The 19,213-nt window shown below is 46.9% G+C and overlaps 1 protein-coding gene and 1 long non-coding RNA gene across 2 annotated transcripts; both read right to left on the bottom strand.

The window, feature by feature from the left end:
* Positions 1–2,993: 2,993 nt before the first annotated feature.
* Positions 2,994–13,152, bottom strand: LOC140392695 (uncharacterized). Its single transcript, XR_011935412.1, has 2 exons — positions 12,191–13,152; positions 2,994–4,370 (listed from the first exon to the last, which is right to left on the bottom strand). It is a non-coding gene; the product is annotated as an uncharacterized lncRNA (long non-coding RNA).
* A 47-nt stretch (positions 13,153–13,199) lies between these two features.
* LOC140392694 (uncharacterized) lies at positions 13,200–15,383 on the bottom strand. The gene has a single exon (XM_072478231.1). The coding sequence runs from the start codon at positions 15,363–15,365 to the stop codon at positions 14,415–14,417; it is 951 nt and encodes a 316-aa protein (XP_072334332.1). The 5' UTR covers positions 15,366–15,383; the 3' UTR covers positions 13,200–14,414.
* Between the last annotated feature and the right edge of the window lie 3,830 nt (positions 15,384–19,213).

Below are 19,213 nucleotides of genomic sequence, written 5' to 3'. Positions count from 1 at the left end.
AACAGTGGAGCAATAATTGGAAATGTTGGGAAAGCACAGTACAATCCAGAGGTATTCCAGGAAAGAAAGAGCAATGTATGTATAGCAGCCGGGATGGGTAACCAGATTAGGCTGTGAATTACAGCTTTAAAAAACAAGAGGGGTGATGGGGGACTGGACATGGTGAGGTTCTAATTGATATGGAAATTGTATAATTATTTTTAAAATACTTTGTTTCAGCATTTACTTATTCATATAGAAAGGTAAAGAAATAATAATTAAAATGTTGTTAAGGAGGTAAGGATGCTAATAACAGAATAAGATTTGGCTGAAAGGCCGATGACAAAAGCTGGGATGGAATTGAGGTGATTAAGACAGTAAAAGGATGCAGTAAAGAGAGGTTTCTCAAATCAGCAGGCGGAAGTTAATGGATGTTGCAGGGATTAACTTTGGAACTGCATTTTTCTTCTTCCTTCCTCATGACCTGCTGAGCCAGCCTCCCCACCAAATCCTCATTCAATCACAGTGGAATCCAAACCTCAGTCAGCATTGGTGGCCCTAAACTGCTTGTAAGATGTGCCGTTGTAAAAACTGTACAGAATGTGTTGCTGCGATTCTTAATGATTTGAATAATGTACAAAGTTAAATGGCAATATATTTAGTGATGATATATTACAGAAAGGTAATTCTGGATCTTTGTGTTGCGATATTACTTTGTTAACCAGAGCACTTTTAGTTTACCGAGAAATCTTGATACTGAAGTAATCTGATCCTTCAGGGAAAAAACAGCTATCTATAATCTCCTAGATTGGTGCCTTATCTGTAGTCTATTTTCCAGTTGCATTATATTTTTGTAATATAAAAAGTATTTAATAAAATTTGCTAAACATCTCACAAATTGTATGTGTTGATTATTAAACCAACGTTATTGTTACAAAAGTCCAGCTCTAGACTTCTCAATCTGTCTACATGTACTGTGTGCCCCTTGCTCTAAGTGTGAAAGAGTCATGGGGGTTGGGAGGGGGGGGTGGGATGGGGAGGGTCCAGAAATGTGGAGTTGCACCGTGGGAAGGTGATGCACTATCAATTACGACGAGACGAAAGTAGAGAGTAATCAAGGCTTTATTACAGAGTTGTGTGGCCTCCTACAGCTGTTGCCGAAATTGCTGCAGTTCGGAGAGCACACACATTTATACTCCGCCTACTGGGCAGAGCCAGCAAGCAGGGATCTACCCCCGTACCTGTAGTACAGGGGCCTTACCGTAATACCCTCCTATGCAGTGCAGTATATAAAATATACAACAGTGGTGACTACCACAGAAGGCAAGAGGGATTCAAGTGCAAAGTTCAGGAATCAGAGCAATCTCTGTGAACGTAATGCACTTGATTTCAGAAACCAAATTCTCTGCACTGGGGAGACTAAATGCAGGTTGGGTGACCACGTCGCAGAGCACCTTCAGTCAAGTCTGCATGCATGGCCCCGACCTTCCTGTCGCTTGCCATTTCAATTCACCATCTCGCTCACATTCCTTGTCCTTGGCATGTTAATACACTTCAGTGAAACCCAACGCAAACTGGAGGAACAGCACCTCATCTTTCGAACAGGCACTATACAGCCTTCTGGACTTAACACTGAGTTCAACAACAACTGTAGACTATGAACTCTGTCCTCCATTCTGACTTTTTGTACTACTCCCACCCTCTTCGCGTCCTTCCAGGGGCCAGTCTGTAACTTGTTCTCATGCTTTGCTTTCAGAAATTGCCAACCCCAGTTCCGCTATAACACATTGTGCTATTTGACCTTTATACCACTATTCACATCCTTTTAGTCTTTAACACTATCATTGCCACTCCCTTTGTCTTGTGTCTATGACATCTTTGTTATTTAATCTTTCCTGAGCTTCAACCTATTTCTCACCTTCTAATTTGCTCCACCCTCTCTCTTCAACCGCATAAAACTCATCACATTTCTACCTCTCTTCAGCTGAGGATGAGTCATATGCACATTTTTAATAGTCCAAAGATGTTCAGGTTAGGTGGATTAGCTATGCTAAATCATCGCTTACTGTCCAAAGATGTGCAGGCAAGGTTAAGGGGTTATTGGGATAGGTTGTGGGAGTGAGCCTGAGTGGAGCGGGTGCTCTTTCAGAGGCTTGGTACAGACTCGATGGGCCAATTGGTAGCACAGTTGTTAGCACTGTTGCTTCACAGCTCCAGGATTCCGGGTTTGATTCCCTGCTGGGTCACTGTCTGTGTGAAGTCTTCACGTTCTCCGCGTGTCTGCGTGAGTTTCCTCCGGGTGCTCCGGTTTCCTCCCACAGTCCAAAGACGTGCAGGTTAGGTGGATTGGCCATGCTAAATTGCCCTTAGAGACCAAAAAGGTTAGGAGGGGTTATTGGGTTACAGGGATAGGGTGAAAGTGAGGTCTTAAGTGGGTCGGTACAGACTCGATGGGCCGAATGGCCTCCTTCTGCACTGTATGTTCTAAGTCCCGAAAGACATGCTGTTCGGTGAATTGGACATTCTGAATTCTCCCTCTGTGTACCAGAACAGGCGCCGGAGTGAGGCGACTAAGGGCTTTTCACAGTAACTTAATTGCAGTGTTAATGTAAACCTACTTGTGACAATAAAGATTATTATTCTGCACTGTGGCGGGTTCTATGAAATGTCTCTCTCTCCACAGCTGCTGTCAGACTTGCTGAATTCTCCCACCATTTCTGTTCTTTATTTCAAATTGGCAACATGGGCAGGATTTTGCTCTTCATCATTTCCCACACGTGGAATTTAAATTAAATTAATAAATCTGGAATATAAACGTATAAATAAACACTGGACGCTTTGGGTGACTGGAGAGGCAGGACAAAGGGATCAGATTCAAATTAGGAAGGGTTCATTTGAAATTGGCTCCAACAATTTCACTCAAAGAGCCATCAGGATGTGGATGGGCTTCCAAATGGAGAGAGACACACCTTGCAGTTGGTTTAGGGGACAGAAAAATCTTCCGAGAGCCAATATGGATTTTATGATGCATTTATTTTATCGAACCATTGAAAATGGTTCAGCTGACTCGCTCCATTGCTGGCATTTGACATCTGATGATCAATTTCCGTAACTGGTACTTTACATGCGATATTTCATTTAATATTCATTACCAACGGAGCCCGCACGATAATCGGGTTGCAATCATGATTAATATTGACTTTCCTGTAACGAATGAGCTCACAAGCGATTTCGGTTCGTATTTCTGAGTAACTCAAAAACGTCAAAAGAGGGTTCGGGGTGGGAGGAGGTCACTGGCCGCAAGTCGGAGCAAACTTTACAAGTCACGGTTGGTCGATTCGGAAAATGTCTGTCATCCTGGGTTATTTTACGAGAATAAATGCCTCGAAAGTCACTTAACTACATCGATTGCTTTTGCAATTCTGCTTGCAAGACCCCACCGGAGACGTGAGCACCGCGAGAGGAGGGAGAAAAGGTTTTTCTTCCGGCTAAAGATGGCAGGGGGGGGGGTTGATTGTTCCAAAAAACATGGGGCTAAAAACCCCTCGCCGCCTACCTTTGTGATAAGAGCAGTGGAGGTAGGTAGTCCGCACTCAGTGAGCATAATGCTACATGGTGGCAGTCCCAAATAGTGCCAGGGTCATGAACCACCCTACTTCTGTTAACGGGGGGGGGGGGGGGGGTCTTTTAAACATTCCACTTTACCCAGCCAAGCATTAACCGCCCCCCCCCCCCAATCTATACGCAAATCCCGAAACAATGTTAAGGAAGCAGCACTGCATTGGAACCCTTGAGGCTGGTTTAGCACAGTGGGCTAAACAGCTGGCTTGCAATGCAGAACAAGGCCACCAGTGCGGATTCAATTCCTGTACCGACCTCCCCGAACAGGTGCCGGAATACTTTTCACAGTAACTTAATTGAAGCCTATGTGTGACAATAAGCAATTATTATTATTATTATCCTGTACAGGGTGTAAGGCTGCCATTACAAAAGTAGGGGATTCTCTGGCTCACTGATCTATACAATGGCCAACGGCAATAGTTTTTTAAAAAAATGTATTTACGGGGTGTGGGCACCGCTGGTTAGGTCAGCATTTATTGCCCATCCTTAGTTCCCCTGAGAACATGGCAGTGAGCTGACTTGAACCGCTGCAGTCTCTGTAGGTACATCCACAGCGCTGTTAGGGAGCTCCAGTGAAGCGAAGGAACGGCGATCTATTTCCAAATCAGGATGGTGAGTGACTTGGATCGGTACCTCCAGGTGGTGGTGTTCCCAGGTATCTGCTGCTCTTGTCCTTCTAGATGGCAGTGGTCGTTGGTTTGGAAGGTGCTGCCCAAGGAACCTTGGTGTGTTTCTGCAGGGCATCTTATAGATGATAAATGTGGCTGCCGCTGTGAGTTGGTGGAGGAAGTGAATGTTACGAATGGGGTACCAATCACGCAAGCTTTGTTAAATTATTGGTTTGAACAGATAATTATGACTGACATTTAGTACATCTACTGCCCACTGGGAAAATAGTATCGACAGGACTGAAAATATGCCAGTAGGCGTTTATGGTTTCCAATGTTACTCAGTACAAAAGTTGTACAGTAATTTAAGTTACACTGTTCTACCCACATCCAGAAAAATGGAAAGTTAATGCAAATGTTTAACAGGAATATTCAACATGTACAGAAAATAGTCACGTTGCTGTCAGCGAGACAATCATCAGTTCTGTGGCTTTAATGGGAAATTCAAATACCACTCCACAGGAAATTGTGTTCAGCGTAGTCAGAGCTCGAAAGTAGATAGTCTGTGTCTTCATAAAGAGTAAAGGACACTTCCAGTCACTTTTTCGAAAGATCTGATTTACCAATTGGGAAGGGTGAAGTGATCTTGCCTTCAGATTCTGATGAATATTAATCTTATATTCACAGGTTGATTATATGCAAGCATCACTCTGTTATGGAATCTCCCCGGTAAAACAGTAGTATCCAGGAGTGACTGTGTGGTGGAGCAGGTTGTTAAAACAGAAATATACAGGAATGACTGGGCGATGGAGCGGGTTGGAAAGACAGTAATATACAGGAGTGACTGGGTGGTGGAGCAGGTTGGTAAAACAGGAATATACAGGAATGACTGGATCATGGAGTGGGTTGGAAAGACAGTAATATACAGCAGTGGCTGGGCGATGGAGCGGGTTGGAAAGACAGTAATATACAGGAGTGACTGGGTGATCGAGCGGGTTGGTAAGATAGTAGTATACAGGAGAGACTTGGTGATGGAGCAGATCGGAAAGACAGTAATATACAGGAGTGACTGGGTGATGGAGCGGGTTGGTAAGACAGTAATATACAGGAGTGACTGGGTGATGGAACAGGTTGGTAAGACAGTAATATACAGGAGTGACAATGATGGAGCAGATCGGAAAGACAGTAATATACAGGAGTGACTGGGTGGTGGAGCGGGTTGGTAAGACAGCAATATACAGGAGTGACTGGGTGATGGAGCGGGTTGGTAAGACAGTAATATACAGGAGTGACTGGGTGATGGAGCGGGTTGGTAAGACAGTAATATACAGGAGTGACTGGGTGATGGAGCGGGTTGGTAAGACAGCAATATACAGGAGTGACAGTGATGAATCAGGTTGGTAAGACAGTAATATACGGGATGACGGGGTGATGGAGCGGGTTGGTAAGACAATAATATACAGGAGTGACTGCGTGGTGGAGTGGGTTGATAAGACAGTAATATACAGGAGTGACTGGGTGATGGAGCGGGTTTGTAAGCCAATCATATACAGGAGTGACTGGGTGATGGAGCGGCTTGGTAAGACCGCAATATACAGGAGTGACTGGGTGATGGAGCGGGTTGGTAAGACAGCAATATACAGGAGTGACAGGTTGATGGAGCGGGTTGGTAAGACAGTAATATACAGGAGTGACTGGGTGATGGAGCGGGTTGGTAAGACAGTAATATACAGGAGTGACAGTGATGAACTGGGTTGGTAAGACAGTAATATACAGGAGTGACTGGGTGATGGAGCGGGTTGGTAAGACAGGAATATACAGGAATGACTGGGTGATGGAGTGGGTTGGTAAGACAGTAATATACAGGAGTGACTTGGTGATGGAGCAGATCGGAAAGACAGTAATATACAGGACTGACTGGGTGATGGAGCGGGTTGGTAAGACAGTAATATACAGGAGTGACTGGGTGATGGAGCGGGTTGGTAAGACAGTAATATACAGGAATGACTGGGTGATGGAGTGGGTTGGTAAGACAGGAATATACAGGTGTGACTGGGTGATGGAGCGGGTTGGTAAGACAGGAATATACAGGAATGACTGGGTGATGGAGTGGGTTGGTAAGACAGTAATATACAGGAGTGACTTGGTGATGGAGCAGATCGGAAAGACAGTAATATACAGGAGTGACTGGGTGATGGAGCGGGTTGGTAAGACAGTAATATACAGGAGTGACTGGGCGATGGAGCGGGTTGGTAAGACAGTAATATACAGGAGTGACTGGGCGATGGAGCGGGTTGGTAAGACAGTCATATACAGGAGTGACTTGGTGATGGAGCAGATCGGAAAGACAGTAATATACAGGAGTGACTGGGTGATGGAGCGGGTTGGGAAGACAGTAATATACAGGAGTGACTGGGTGGTGGAGCAGGTTGGTAAGACAGTAATATACAGGATGACGGAGTGATGGAGCGGGTTGGTAAGACAGTAATATACAGGATGACGGAGTGATGGAGTGGGTTGGAAAGACAGTAATATACAGGAGTGACTGGGTGATGGAGCGGGTTGGTAAGACAGCAATATACAGGAGTGACAGTGATGAATCGGGTTGGTAAGACAGTAATATACGGGATGACGGGGTGATGGAGCGGGTTGGTAAGACAATAATATACAGGAGTGACTGGGTGGTACAGTGGGTTTATAAGACAGTAATATACAGGAGTGACTGGGTGATGGAGCGGGTTTGTAAGCCAGTCATATACAGGAGTGACTGGGTGATGGAGCGGGTTGGTAAGACAGTAATAACCAGGAGTGACTGGGTGATAGAGCGTTTTGGAAAGACAGCAATATACAGGAGTGACAGGGTGATGGAGCGGGTTGGAAAGACAGTAATATACAGGAGTGACTGGGTGATGGAGCGGGTTGGTAAGACAATAATATACAGGAGTGACTGGGTGGTGGAGTGGGTTGGAAAGACAGTAATATACAGGAGTGACTGGGTGATGGAGCGGGATGGAAAGACAGTAATATATAGGAGTGACTGGGTGATGGAGCGGGTTGATAAGACAGTAATATACAGGAGTGACTGGGTGATGGAGCAGGTTGGAAAGACAGTAATATACAGGAGTGACTGGGTGGTGGAGCGGGTTGGTAAGACAGTAATATACAGGATGACGGAGTGATGGAGTGGGTTGGAAAGACAGTAATATACAGGAGTGACTGGGTGATGGAGCGGGTTGGTAAGACAGCAATATATAGGAGTGACAGTGATGAATCGGGTTGGTAAGACAGTAATATACGGGATGACGGAGTGATGGAGCGGGTTGGTAAGACAATAATATACAGGAGTGACTGGGTGGTGTAGTGGGTTTAGAAGACTGTAATATACAGGAGTGACTGGGTGATGGAGCGGGTTGGTAAGACAGTAATATACAGGATGACGGAGTGATGGAGTGGGTTGGAAAGACAGTAATATACAGGAGTGACTGGGTGATGGAGCGGGTTGGTAAGACAGCAATATACAGGAGTGACAGTGATGAATCGGGTTGGTAAGACAGTAATATACAGGAGTGACTGGGTGATGGAGCGGGTTGGTAAGACAGCAATATACAGGAGTGACAGTGATGAATCGGGTTGGTAAGACAGTAATATACGGGATGACGGAGTGATGGAGCAGGTTGGAAAGACAGTAATATACAGGAGTGACTGGGTGGTGGAGCGGGTTGGTAAGACAGTAATATACAGGATGACGGAGTGATGGAGTGGGTTGGAAAGACAGTAATATACAGGAGTGACTGGGTGATGGAGCGGGTTGGTAAGACAGCAATATACAGGAGTGACAGTGATGAATCGGGTTGGTAAGACAGTAATATACGGGATGACGGAGTGATGGAGCGGGTTGGTAAGACAATAATATACAGGAGTGACTGGGTGGTGTAGTGGGTTTAGAAGACAGTAATATACAGGAGTGACTGGGTGATGGAGCGGCTTGTTAAGACAGCAATATACAGGAGTGACTGGGTGATGGAGCGGGTTGGTAAAACAGTAATATACAGGAGTGACTGGGTGGTGTAGTGGGTTTAGAAGACAGTAATATACAGGAGTGACTGGGTGATGGAGCGGCTTGTTAAGACAGCAATATACAGGAGTGACTGGGTGATGGAGCGGGTTGGTAAAACAGTAATATACAGGAGTGACTGGGTGGTGGAGCGGGTTGGTAAGACAGTAATATACAGGAGTGACTGGGTGATGGAGCGAGTTGGAAAGACAGTAATATACAGGAGTTACTGGGTGATGGTGCGGGTTGGAAAGACAGTAATATACAGGAGTGACTGGGTGATGGAGCGGGTTGGTAAGACAATATACAGGAGTGACTGGGTGATGGAGCGGGTTGGTAAGACAGCAATATACAGGAGTGACTGGGTGATGGAGCGAGTTGGAAAGACAGTAATATACAGGAGTGACTGGGTGATGGAGCGGGTTGGTAAGACAATAATATACAGGAGTGACTGGGTGATAGAGCGTTTTGGAAAGACAGCAATATACAGGAGTGACTGGGTGATGGAGCGGGTTGGTAAAACAGTAATATACAGGAGTGACTGGGTGATGGAGCGAGTTGGAAAGACAGTAATATACAGGAGTGACTGGGTGATGGAGCGGGTTGGTAAGACAATAATATACAGGAGTGACTGGGTGATGGAGCGGGTTGGTAAGACAGCAATATACAGGAGTGACTGGGTGATGGAGCGGGTTGGTAAGACAGTAATATTCAGTAACAACTGGGTGATGGAGCGGGTTGGTAAGACAGTAAAAACCAGGAGTGACTGGGTGATGGAGCGGGTTGGTAAGACAATAATATACAGGAGTGACTGGGTGGTGGAGTGGGTTGGAAAGACAGCAATATACAGGAGTGACAGTGATGAATCGGGTTGGTAAGACAGTAATATACAGGATGACAGGGTGATGGAGCTGGGTGGTAAGAGAATAATATACAGGAGTGACTGGGTGGTGGAGTGGGTTGATAAGACAGTAATATACAGGAGTGTCTGGGTGATGGAGCGGGTTTGTAAGCCAGTCATATACAGGAGAGACTGGGTGATGGAGCGGGTTGGTAAGACAGTGATATACAGGAGTGACTGGGTGATGGAACGGCTTGGTAAGACAGCAATATACAGGAGTGACTGGGTGATGGAGCGGGTTGGTAAGACAGTAATATATAGGAGTGACTGGGTGATGGAGCGGGTTGGTAAGACAGTAATATTCAGTAACAACTGGGTGATGGAGCGGGTTGGTAAGACAGTAATAACCAGGAACGACTGGGTGATGGAGCGGGTTGGTAAGACAGTACTATACAGGAGTGACTGGGTGATGGAGCGGGTTGGAAAGACGGTAATATACAGGAGTGACTGGGTGATAGAGCGGGTTGGAAAGACAGTAATATACAGGAGTGACTGGGTGATAGAGCGGGTTGGAAAGACAGTAATATACAGGAGTGACTGGGTGATGGAGCGGGTTGGTAAGACAGTAATATACAGGAGTGACTGGGTGGTGGAGCGGGTTGGTAAGACAGTAATATACAGGAGTGACTGGGTGATGGAGCAGGTTGGAAAGACAGTAATATACAGGAGTGACTGGGTGATGGAGCAGGTTGGAAAGACAGTAATATACAGGAGTGACGGGGTGATGGAGCGGGATGGAAAGACAGTAATATACAGGAGTGACTGGGTGATGGAGCGGGTTGGTAAGACAATAATATACAGGAGTGACTGGGTGGTGGAGTGGGTTGGAAAGACAGCAATATACAGGAGTGACAGTGATGAATCGGGTTGGTAAGACAGTAATATACAGGATGACGGGGTGATGGAGCGGGGTGGTAAGAGAATATACAGGAGTGACTGGCTGGTGGAGTGGGTTGATAAGACAGTAATATACAGGAGTGACTGGATGATGGAGCGGCTTGGTAAGACAGCAATATACAGGAGTGACTGGGTGATGGAGCGGGTTGGTAAGACAGCAATATACAGGAGTGACTGGGTGATGGAGCAGGTTGGTAAGACAGTAATACGCAGGAGTGACTGGGTGATAGGGCATTTTGGATAGACAGCAATATGCAGGAGTGACTGGTTGATGGAGCGGGTTGGTAATACAGTACTATACAGGAGTGACTGGGTGATGGAGCGGGTTGGTAATACAGTACTATACAGGAGTGTCTGGGTGATGGAGCGGGTTGATAAGACAGTAATATACAGGAGTGACTGGATGATGGAGCGGGTTGGAAAGACAGTAATATACAGGCGTGACTGGGTGATGGAGCGGGTTGGTAAGACCGCAATATACAGGAGTGACTGGGTGATGGAGCGGGTTGGTAAGACAGTACTATACAGGAGTGACTGGGTGATGGAGCGGGTTGGTAATACAGTAATATACAGGAGCGACTGGGTGATGGAGCGGGTTGGTAAGACAGTACTATACAGGAGTGACTGGGTGATGGAGCGGGTTGGAAAGACAGTAATATACAGGAGTGACTGGGTGATGGAGCGGGTTGGTAATACAGTACTATACAGGAGTGACTGGGTGATGGAGCGGGTTGGTAAGACAGTAATATACAGGAGTGTCTGGGTGATGGAGCGGGTTGATAAGACAGTAATATACAGGAGTGACTGGGTGATGGAGCGGGTTGGAAAGACAGTAATATACAGGCGTGACTGGGTGATGGAGCGGGTTGGTAAGACCGCAATATACAGGAGTGACTGGGTGATGGAGCGGGTTGGTAAGACAGTACTATACAGGAGTGACTGGGTGATGGAGCGGGTTGGAAAGACCGCAATATACAGGAGTGACTGGGTGATGGAGCAGGTTGGAAAGACAGTAATATACAGGAGTGACTGGGTGATGGAGCGGGTTGGTAAGACAGCAATATACAGGAGTGACTGGGTGGTGGAGCGGGTTGGTAAGAGAGTAATATACAGGAGTGACTGGGTGATGGAGCGGGTTGGTAAGACAGTAATATACAGGAGTGACTGGGTGATGGAGCGGGTTGGTAAGACTGTAATATACAGGAGCGACTGGGTGATGGAGCGGGTTGGTAAGACAGTAATATACAGGAGTGACTGGGTGATGGAGCGGGTTGGTAAGAGAGTAATATACAGGAGTGACTGGGTGATGGTGCGGGTTGGTAAGACAGTAATATACAGGAGTGACTGGGTGATGGTGCGGGTTGGTAAGACTGTAATATACAGGAGCGACTGGGTGATGGAGCGGGTTGGTAAGACAGTAATATACAGGAGTGACTGGGCGATGGAGCGGGTTGGTAAGACAGTAATATACAGGAGTGACTGGGTGATGGAGCGGGTTGGTAAGACAGTAATATACAGGAGTGACTGGGTGATGGAGCGGGTTGGTAAGACAGTCATATACAGGAGTGACTGGGTGATGGAGTGGGTTGGTAAGACAGTAATATACAGGAGTGACTGGGCGATGGAGCGGGTTGGTGAGACAGTAATATACAGGAGTGACTGGGTGGTGGAGCAGGTTGGTAAGACAGTGATATACAGGAGTGACTGGGTGGTGGAGCAGGTTGGTAAAACAGGAATATACAGGAATGACTGGGTGATGGAGCGGGTTGGTAAGACAGTAATATACAAGAGTGACTGGGTGATAGAGCGGGTTGGTAAGACAGCAATATACAGGAGTGATGGGACAGATTGGAAAGTGACCCTTTCACCTCTGGACTCAAATCCAGACCAAATCAGTGAAATTAAAATCCTCTCTGCTGACCATCAGCTATTACAGGAATTGAGGTCAAACCGTCTCAATCCAGTTTCCAGTAGGTATGGGTCTACAGCACAACACTGAATTTGAAACTAATTGGCAATGTCACTCAGAGTAATCTAAGTGTAGTTGGTTTGGAAAATGCTCTTCGAACCCCAGGGCTGACCCATAGTGCAGAGCCATCTTTACTCTGCTTCATGCCTTTTAGAACTGACCTGTGAGTGCTTGGCGCTTTCAATGATCAATCTTCATAAGCAAATAGGACCGATCATTTTCATTTTGCATCCCAAGCAGAGAGAAGACGAGTGTCCGTGCAACTGAAAGCCATGTTTCAAGACGTTTTGTCGGCAGTGTGGCGGAGGAGACCAACGTGCTGCCCTGCTCCACCCTGGCCCCTCCCTTGCTCCTTCAGGTGCCACATGCTCCGAAACATGGCCTAAGTGCTCACACTGCTTCGGCGTAAAACAAAGAAATATCTGGAAGGGAAAGGAGGAAACCGAATGTGCTTGTTACATCATGCTAACATTCCCTCCAGTGGAGTGAAATATTCTTCAATGGGGAATTCACAGTGGACAGCACTTCCCTAAAACAGGCTCTTGTAAAAAGAACAATCACGACAAGGAAAACCCCAGATTCAATCCTGATGAGGTAGCTGACTGCAGTTTGGGAACCACAGCTCTTCAAAGCAGCAAGACTGCAAATTTTGTGTTTTTCTAAATAAAACATAGTTAATACGTTTTTAGGGTTTACACTTTGAGGTTTTTGCAATACATCAATTTGGTTCCCATATCTTCAATCACACATGCTTGAGTCATAACCCTGCCAGTTAAGCCTTTGCTAATAAACTGCTGAATAGCTAACCCATCCTAATAGGTTTTAAACACTGAAATCTTATGGCACCAAAAGATCCCACTTCAGTTTTCAAAAGTGATGCAGCATCGCAACAGATCGCACATACACCGAGGTTTTGAATATGAAGTGAAATTATTACACAAACAACATAACTGAATAGGGAAGTTATACATCGACAATAAAACATCTTTTATCTACATCGACAACTAGATTGAATATTAAAAGATCTTAACCCCCCCGGCGGGCGGCATGTGGCGCAGTGGATAGCACTGGGTCTGCGGCGCTGAGGGCCCGGGTTCGAATCCCGGCCCTGGGTCACTGTCCGTGTGGAGTTTGCACATTCTCCCTGTGTCTGCTTGGCTTTCGCCCCCACAACCCAAAGATGTGCAGATTAGGTGGATTGGCCATGCTAAATTGCCCCTTAATTGGAAAACAAAAGATAATTGGGTATTCTAAATTTATAAAAAAGAAAGATCTTAACTCGAAAAGTTCATACGATATAGGAACAGAATCAGGCCATTCGGCCCATCGAGTCTGCTCCGTCATTCTATTGTGGCTGTTATGAGCTAATCAAATTCTTTAGTTCCCAATTCATTTTTTCCAATTAAGGGGCAATTTAGTGTGGCCAATCCACCTATCCAGCAAATCTTTGAGTTTGTGGGGGGAGACCCAAGCGGACACGGGGAGAATGTGCAAACTCCACACAGACGGTGACCTGGGGCCAATTTCGAACCTGGGTCCTCGGCGGTGTGAGGCAGCAGCGCTAACCATTGTGCCACTGAGCCGCCCTTAATTTTTAAATACACTCTTTTCCTTCACTTTCGTGAACATCAACTCAATTTCCCTTTCTTCTCTCAATTCTCACATTCTGTTTTAAAAATTTTTTTACAGTACCCAATTCATTTTTTCCAATTAAGGGGCAATTTAGCGTGGCCAATCCACCTACCCTGCGCATCTTTGTGCTATGGGGGCGAAACCCACGCAAACACGGGGAGAATGTGCCAACTCCACACGGACAGTGACCCAGAGCTGGGATCGAACCTGGGATCTCAGCGGCATGAGACAGCAGTGCTAACCACTGCGCCACCGTGCTGCCCAATTCTCACATTCTGACTCCTGGGATATTTCCCTGGCCGTTTTGAGCGCAGAAGAATCTTTTGCACATCCTGCAAACGGGCGACGGAGACTTCTTGGGTTTTGAAAAGTAGGCAATCAAATACAAACTGCATCAAATCACAAGGTCTGTCGGTACGTCTGGAAATTGAGCATTGAGCTTCAGCTCGACCCGGTTACCGGTTGTATCGAGACAGGCTTGACACAAGACTTTCAGCTGGCTTCTGAATTTCCCCAAAGCGGCAAGATTGGGTTTTAAAGAGATAGCGATTAAATGAAACTGCATCATTCGTGCCACCGTCATTCACAGGAGTGCCCTTACCAACTGAATTACTGTTGTAAAATGTAAAAATCTCCCCAGGTTTAAAGTCACTACTTGACGCGTGCAGCAAGTAACGACAGTCTGCTCCAATCCAGATGCTGTGTGAGGTGGGTGCGATAGCTCAAATCTGTCCGGAGCTTGCAGCTGTTGCTCTACCTCCTGTGGACACGGTGGTGACCGATTAGATTGGATGCACTCTTGAAGCCCTTGCCGCATTCCAGGCAGCGATACGGGCGATCGTCAGAGTGAGTGCGGTAGTGCACCTGCATGGTGGAGGTCTGCCGAAAGGCCTTGGCGCAGATGGGGCAGACGTACGGCCTCTCCCCGGTATGCGTGCGCCGGTGCCGCACCAGCGTCGAGCTCTGCTTGAAGCCCCGGCCGCAGGTCTCACAGCTGAAGGGTGGCTCGCCGGCGTGGGCCCGCCGGTGTGCCAGCAGCTGGGCCGGGTTGCCGAAGCGCTGGCCGCAGATCGGGCAGAAGGCCGGCTGCTCGCCGATGTGCGTGCGCCGGTGGGTGGCCAGGTGGTGGGAATGGAGAAAGCGGCGGCCGCACACCTCGCAAGCGAAGCGCCGCTCGCCGCTGTGGATGCGCTTGTGCTTGGAGAGGTTGGACGAGGTCTTGAAGCTCTTGCCGCAGTCGGGGCAGTGGTAGGGCCGCTCCTCGGCGTGAATGCGCTGGTGCACCATCATGGTGGAGGACTGGCGGAAGGCCTTGCCACACACCGGGCACGGGTAGGGCTTCTCGCCCGTGTGCGTGCGCTGGTGGGTGACCAGGTGGTGCAGCTGGACAAACTCCCTGCCGCACACCCGGCACTTGTACTGCTTCTCACCGCTGTGCACCAGCTGGTGGATCAGCAGATTGTAGGAGGTGCTGAAACGCTTGCCACACGACGGGCACTGGAAGGGCCTCTCGCCCGTGTGGACCCGGCCGTGCCGCTTCAGATCACAGTACTGCTTGAAGCTCTTCCCGCACTCGCTGCAGATAAAATGTTTTTGGCCGTACTGGCGGGAGTTCTTGTGAGGCTGGATCGTGGGTGGAGCAGTCCCATTTTCAGCAGCCTCTCCAGAATGAGCGGCTGAGATTGACTGCTGCCCAGTCTTCATCAGACCTGCTGTCACCCCTGCAATACAACAGGCTCATATTAGTTACAAATCACAACTCCTCAACAATTAAAAAGATAAATGCATTCACGTTCAACACCTCATGTTACTGGGGAGAAATCTGTACACTACCGACCAGTGTTTCTCAGTCCCTCTCCTTTAAGGGACCGGACTGTCTCTTGTTTTGCTTCTTAGAATCATTGAACACCTAGAGTACAGAAGGAGGCCATTTGGCCCATCGTATCTGCAACGATCCTTCAAAAGACCACCCTACCCGAGTCCAACCGCACACCCTATCCCTGTAACTCCACCCAACCTTTTAGACACTAAGGGGCAATTTAGCATGGCCACCTAACCTGCCCATCTTTGGACTGTGGGAGGAAACCGGAGCACCCGGAGGAAACCCACGCAGACACGAGGAGAAAGAAGAAACCCACACAGTCACCCGAGGTGGGAGTTGAACCTGGGTCCCTGGCGCTGTGAGTCAGCAGTGCTAATCACTGTGCCACCATGCCGCTTCTGTCAATTAATCATAGAGTAGAATGGATACAGTAAAGGAGGCCCTTTGACCCCATCATATGTGTGTTGGCCCTCTGAAGGAGCAATTCACCTGCCTTTTCCCTGTCGTGCTGCAAATTGTCCATTTTCAGCCAAGGGCCCAATTCCCTCCTGAATGCCTCGATTGAACCTGCCTCCACCACACCCTCAGGTGTCTCGTCCTCCACCAATTGAAACAGCTTCTCCCTATCTACCCGGTCTAGACCCCTCGACCCGGTCTAGACCCCTCATCATTTTGAATCCAACTATCTAATTTCCTCTCCGTACTCTTTTCTCCAAGGACACCAGTCCTAACTTCACCCATCCTTCTGCATAACTGAATCCCGGGAGCCATTTTTGTCCATCTTTCCATTCCTGTCTCTAAAGTCACATCCTTCCTCAAGTGTGGTGCCCGAAACAGGATCCAATCCTCCAGTTGAGGCTCAAGCAGCGTTTTATACGGGATTAACACAACATTCTGATTTTGTACATTTATTGAAAAGGCCAAGCATGCTGTACACTTTATGAATGATTCCCTCAACCTGTTCTGCCACTTTCACTGTGTTATGCAAACAATGCACCCAGGTCCCTCTGCTCCTGCACCGTTTAGAACTGTATCTTTTATTTTACACTGTCTGCATCCTTCCCGCTAAAATTAATGACTTCATACTTCTCTGCGTTATATTTCACCTGCTACTTGTCTACCCATCCCATCAATCTTTGGAACAGAGTCGGGGAGGACACTAGCTTATCTCAGTCTCACCGAATGAGGATCAGTTCAAGTGCCCCCACTTAGCACAACTACCAGTATAAAAAATAAACTCATGTATAATCAAATTGAAAGAAGCTGAACATAAGCAGAAAAAGCTGAACATAAGCAGAGGGAACAGTCACAAGTAATTCACAGTAATCTCATTGCAGCATTAATGTAAGCCTACTTGTGATACTAATAAAGATTATTAGATTATTATTAGATGTTCTCAGTGCCCTTACAAAAGCCAGAGAACAAAGTCGGTCTATGCTTTAAAAAAAAAAATTTAGAGTGACCAATTCTTTTCTTCCAATTAAGGGGCAATTTAGTGTGGTCAATCCAGCTACCCTGCACATCTTTGGGTTGTGGGGGTGAGACCCACACAGGGAGAATGTGCAAACTCCACACGGACAGTGACCCGGGGCTGGGAATCGAACCCGGGTCCTCAGCACAGTGAGGCAGCAGTGACGTTAGCATAGCACAAAGGCGGTCTATGCTAACAAAAATTTACCCATGAGAAATGCAGCCACACAGTCAATGCGTCAAGTGTCCCAACTGCAATTAAATCAAATGCAATCAGTAGAATTCATGCCTCTGCCACACTGTGTTAATGTTATTATAATTAGACAGCTCTTCCTCGGGGCTTTTCCCTGCCTGGCGGCCGCTCTGTAACTACAAAGCTGAAAAAAATAAATATTACTATTAAGAGCTTCCCATCTCACTGAGGGGGCTTCAGGCCAATTCACATCCAACAACCTGCTCCAAAATCTCTGCTCACATTTGAACAGCCGCGACAAATTCCAACACAGCAGCTGAGACAATCCACGACCTTCTAAAATAATCAACAAGATTCTAAACAGAACAACCCACAACATTATTTTAAAAATGTCAATTCATCCCATCTCTCCATGTTAATAGATCCTTTAATGAAATTCCAGGATCTGGATCTGCATCTCCACCAGGAACTAATCAGTTCTTCCTTGGGCCGTTGCCTATCGATGAAATCTGTTGTTAGGTTTCGAGATATGTTGTTTACAGACAGACTAACAAACAGGGGTGTAAACATTACCTCTGCCTCATTCAGTGGTGGAGGTAATGAAAAATATTTAACATTACACAAAACCATTGATTAAGAGTGTTTTTAAGTTACCACTCACACATTGTTCCGAACCACTTTCTGCTTTGTATTGATTGGAAAGCTAAGGACACCTCAGGAATCAGGAGCCAACCCATTTTCTGAGAAAGTTGATTGAAGACACAGAATGGTGTGGCTGTTTCACCATGGTCAAAGCAAGTGGGCAAGTTGCTCTCCTGCCTGGACACCTGTCATGTTGCTAAGTCTTCTTGCTGCTGTAAAACCTCAGGACAACAGCCTTTGGGAATCGGGAGGTGAGCCATTTGTCACAGAATACTCGGCCTCTGATGTGCTCTAGTGTAAAAAGCATTTAGGCAGCTGGTCCAGTTGAATTACTGTGGTGACTCCCCTGCCTCAGGATGCTGATGGTGGGGGAATTAGCAATGCAAATGCCATTGAATGCCGGGGGTTGGGGGGGGGGGGGGGGGGGGGGGGGGGAGTTAGGCTCTTGCTTGGTATAGATGGTCAGCACCTGGTGCTTGCAACCTCCTTAGAATAGGGGAGACTGATGGGTGACTTAATTGAGGTGTATAAAATTCTGAGGGGCAGAGATAAAGTACAAAGGGACAACTGGTTCACTTTAGCAGAAGAGTAAAATTTGGACCTTAAAATGATCATCCGGCTCAAATGTATTGATGTATATGGCTTATCGACTTTTTTATTAATTTTTTAAAAAATGAATTTAGAGTATTTATTTCCGATTAAGGGGCAATTTAACATGGCCAATCCACCTACCCTGCACATCCTTGGGTTGTGGGGGTGAGACCCACGCAGACACGGGGAGAATGTGCAAACTCCACATGGACAGTGACCCGGGGCCGGGATCGAACCCGGGTCCTCGACGCCGTGAGGCAGCAGTGCTAACCACTGCACCACCGTGCTGCCCCGTATTTTTGGCTTATCTATTGTAAAGTCAAATAGCCTGTAAGTCACAGGGGGTGTGCGCACACGGCAACACCTGGATTAATATTGAAAATCAAATACCCTTTGAAACAATCAACATGCTTCTGAACATACTCACTACTCTGTAAACGGGAATTTCTCCTAATATTCTAGGCCCTGTGCAGGTTAATTTCCCTCCCATTTCAATTTGCTCACATAGTACAGGTAATTGTTAGTGTGGAGCCCAGCTCCTTCAGGTCAGAAGCACACAACCAAATCACAGAATGAACACTTTGAAAATGCTCAGTTCCAACACTGGTCAGGGTTTGCAGGGTTAAACAGAAATTTGTTCTTCTGTCAATTCTCTGTCCTCCCTTTCATGAAGGCACTAATACAGCTCCAGTCATTAAAATATAGCACTGTTTGCCTTGTCTACATTCAGCTTTGTGGGTGCCCAGTCGCAATAGACAAAGAAGTTAAGACAACTGATGCCTGAGCTGAATTCAATACAAACATCAGTTCAATTGTCGACCCCCACCCAACTGC

Source organism: Scyliorhinus torazame, chromosome 16 (assembly GCF_047496885.1).
Source record: "Scyliorhinus torazame isolate Kashiwa2021f chromosome 16, sScyTor2.1, whole genome shotgun sequence".
In the NCBI taxonomy this organism is placed as follows: domain Eukaryota; kingdom Metazoa; phylum Chordata; class Chondrichthyes; order Carcharhiniformes; family Scyliorhinidae; genus Scyliorhinus; species Scyliorhinus torazame.
Note: the sequence above shows the minus strand (reverse complement) of the source record. Positions and strands in the feature narration are given on the sequence as shown.

What these genes read in the sequence shown, in the direction of transcription:
- LOC140392694 (XM_072478231.1), bottom strand. Translation starts at nt 15,365, where the DNA reads ATGAAGACTGGGCAGCAGTCAATCTCAGCCGCTCATTCTGGAGAGGCT.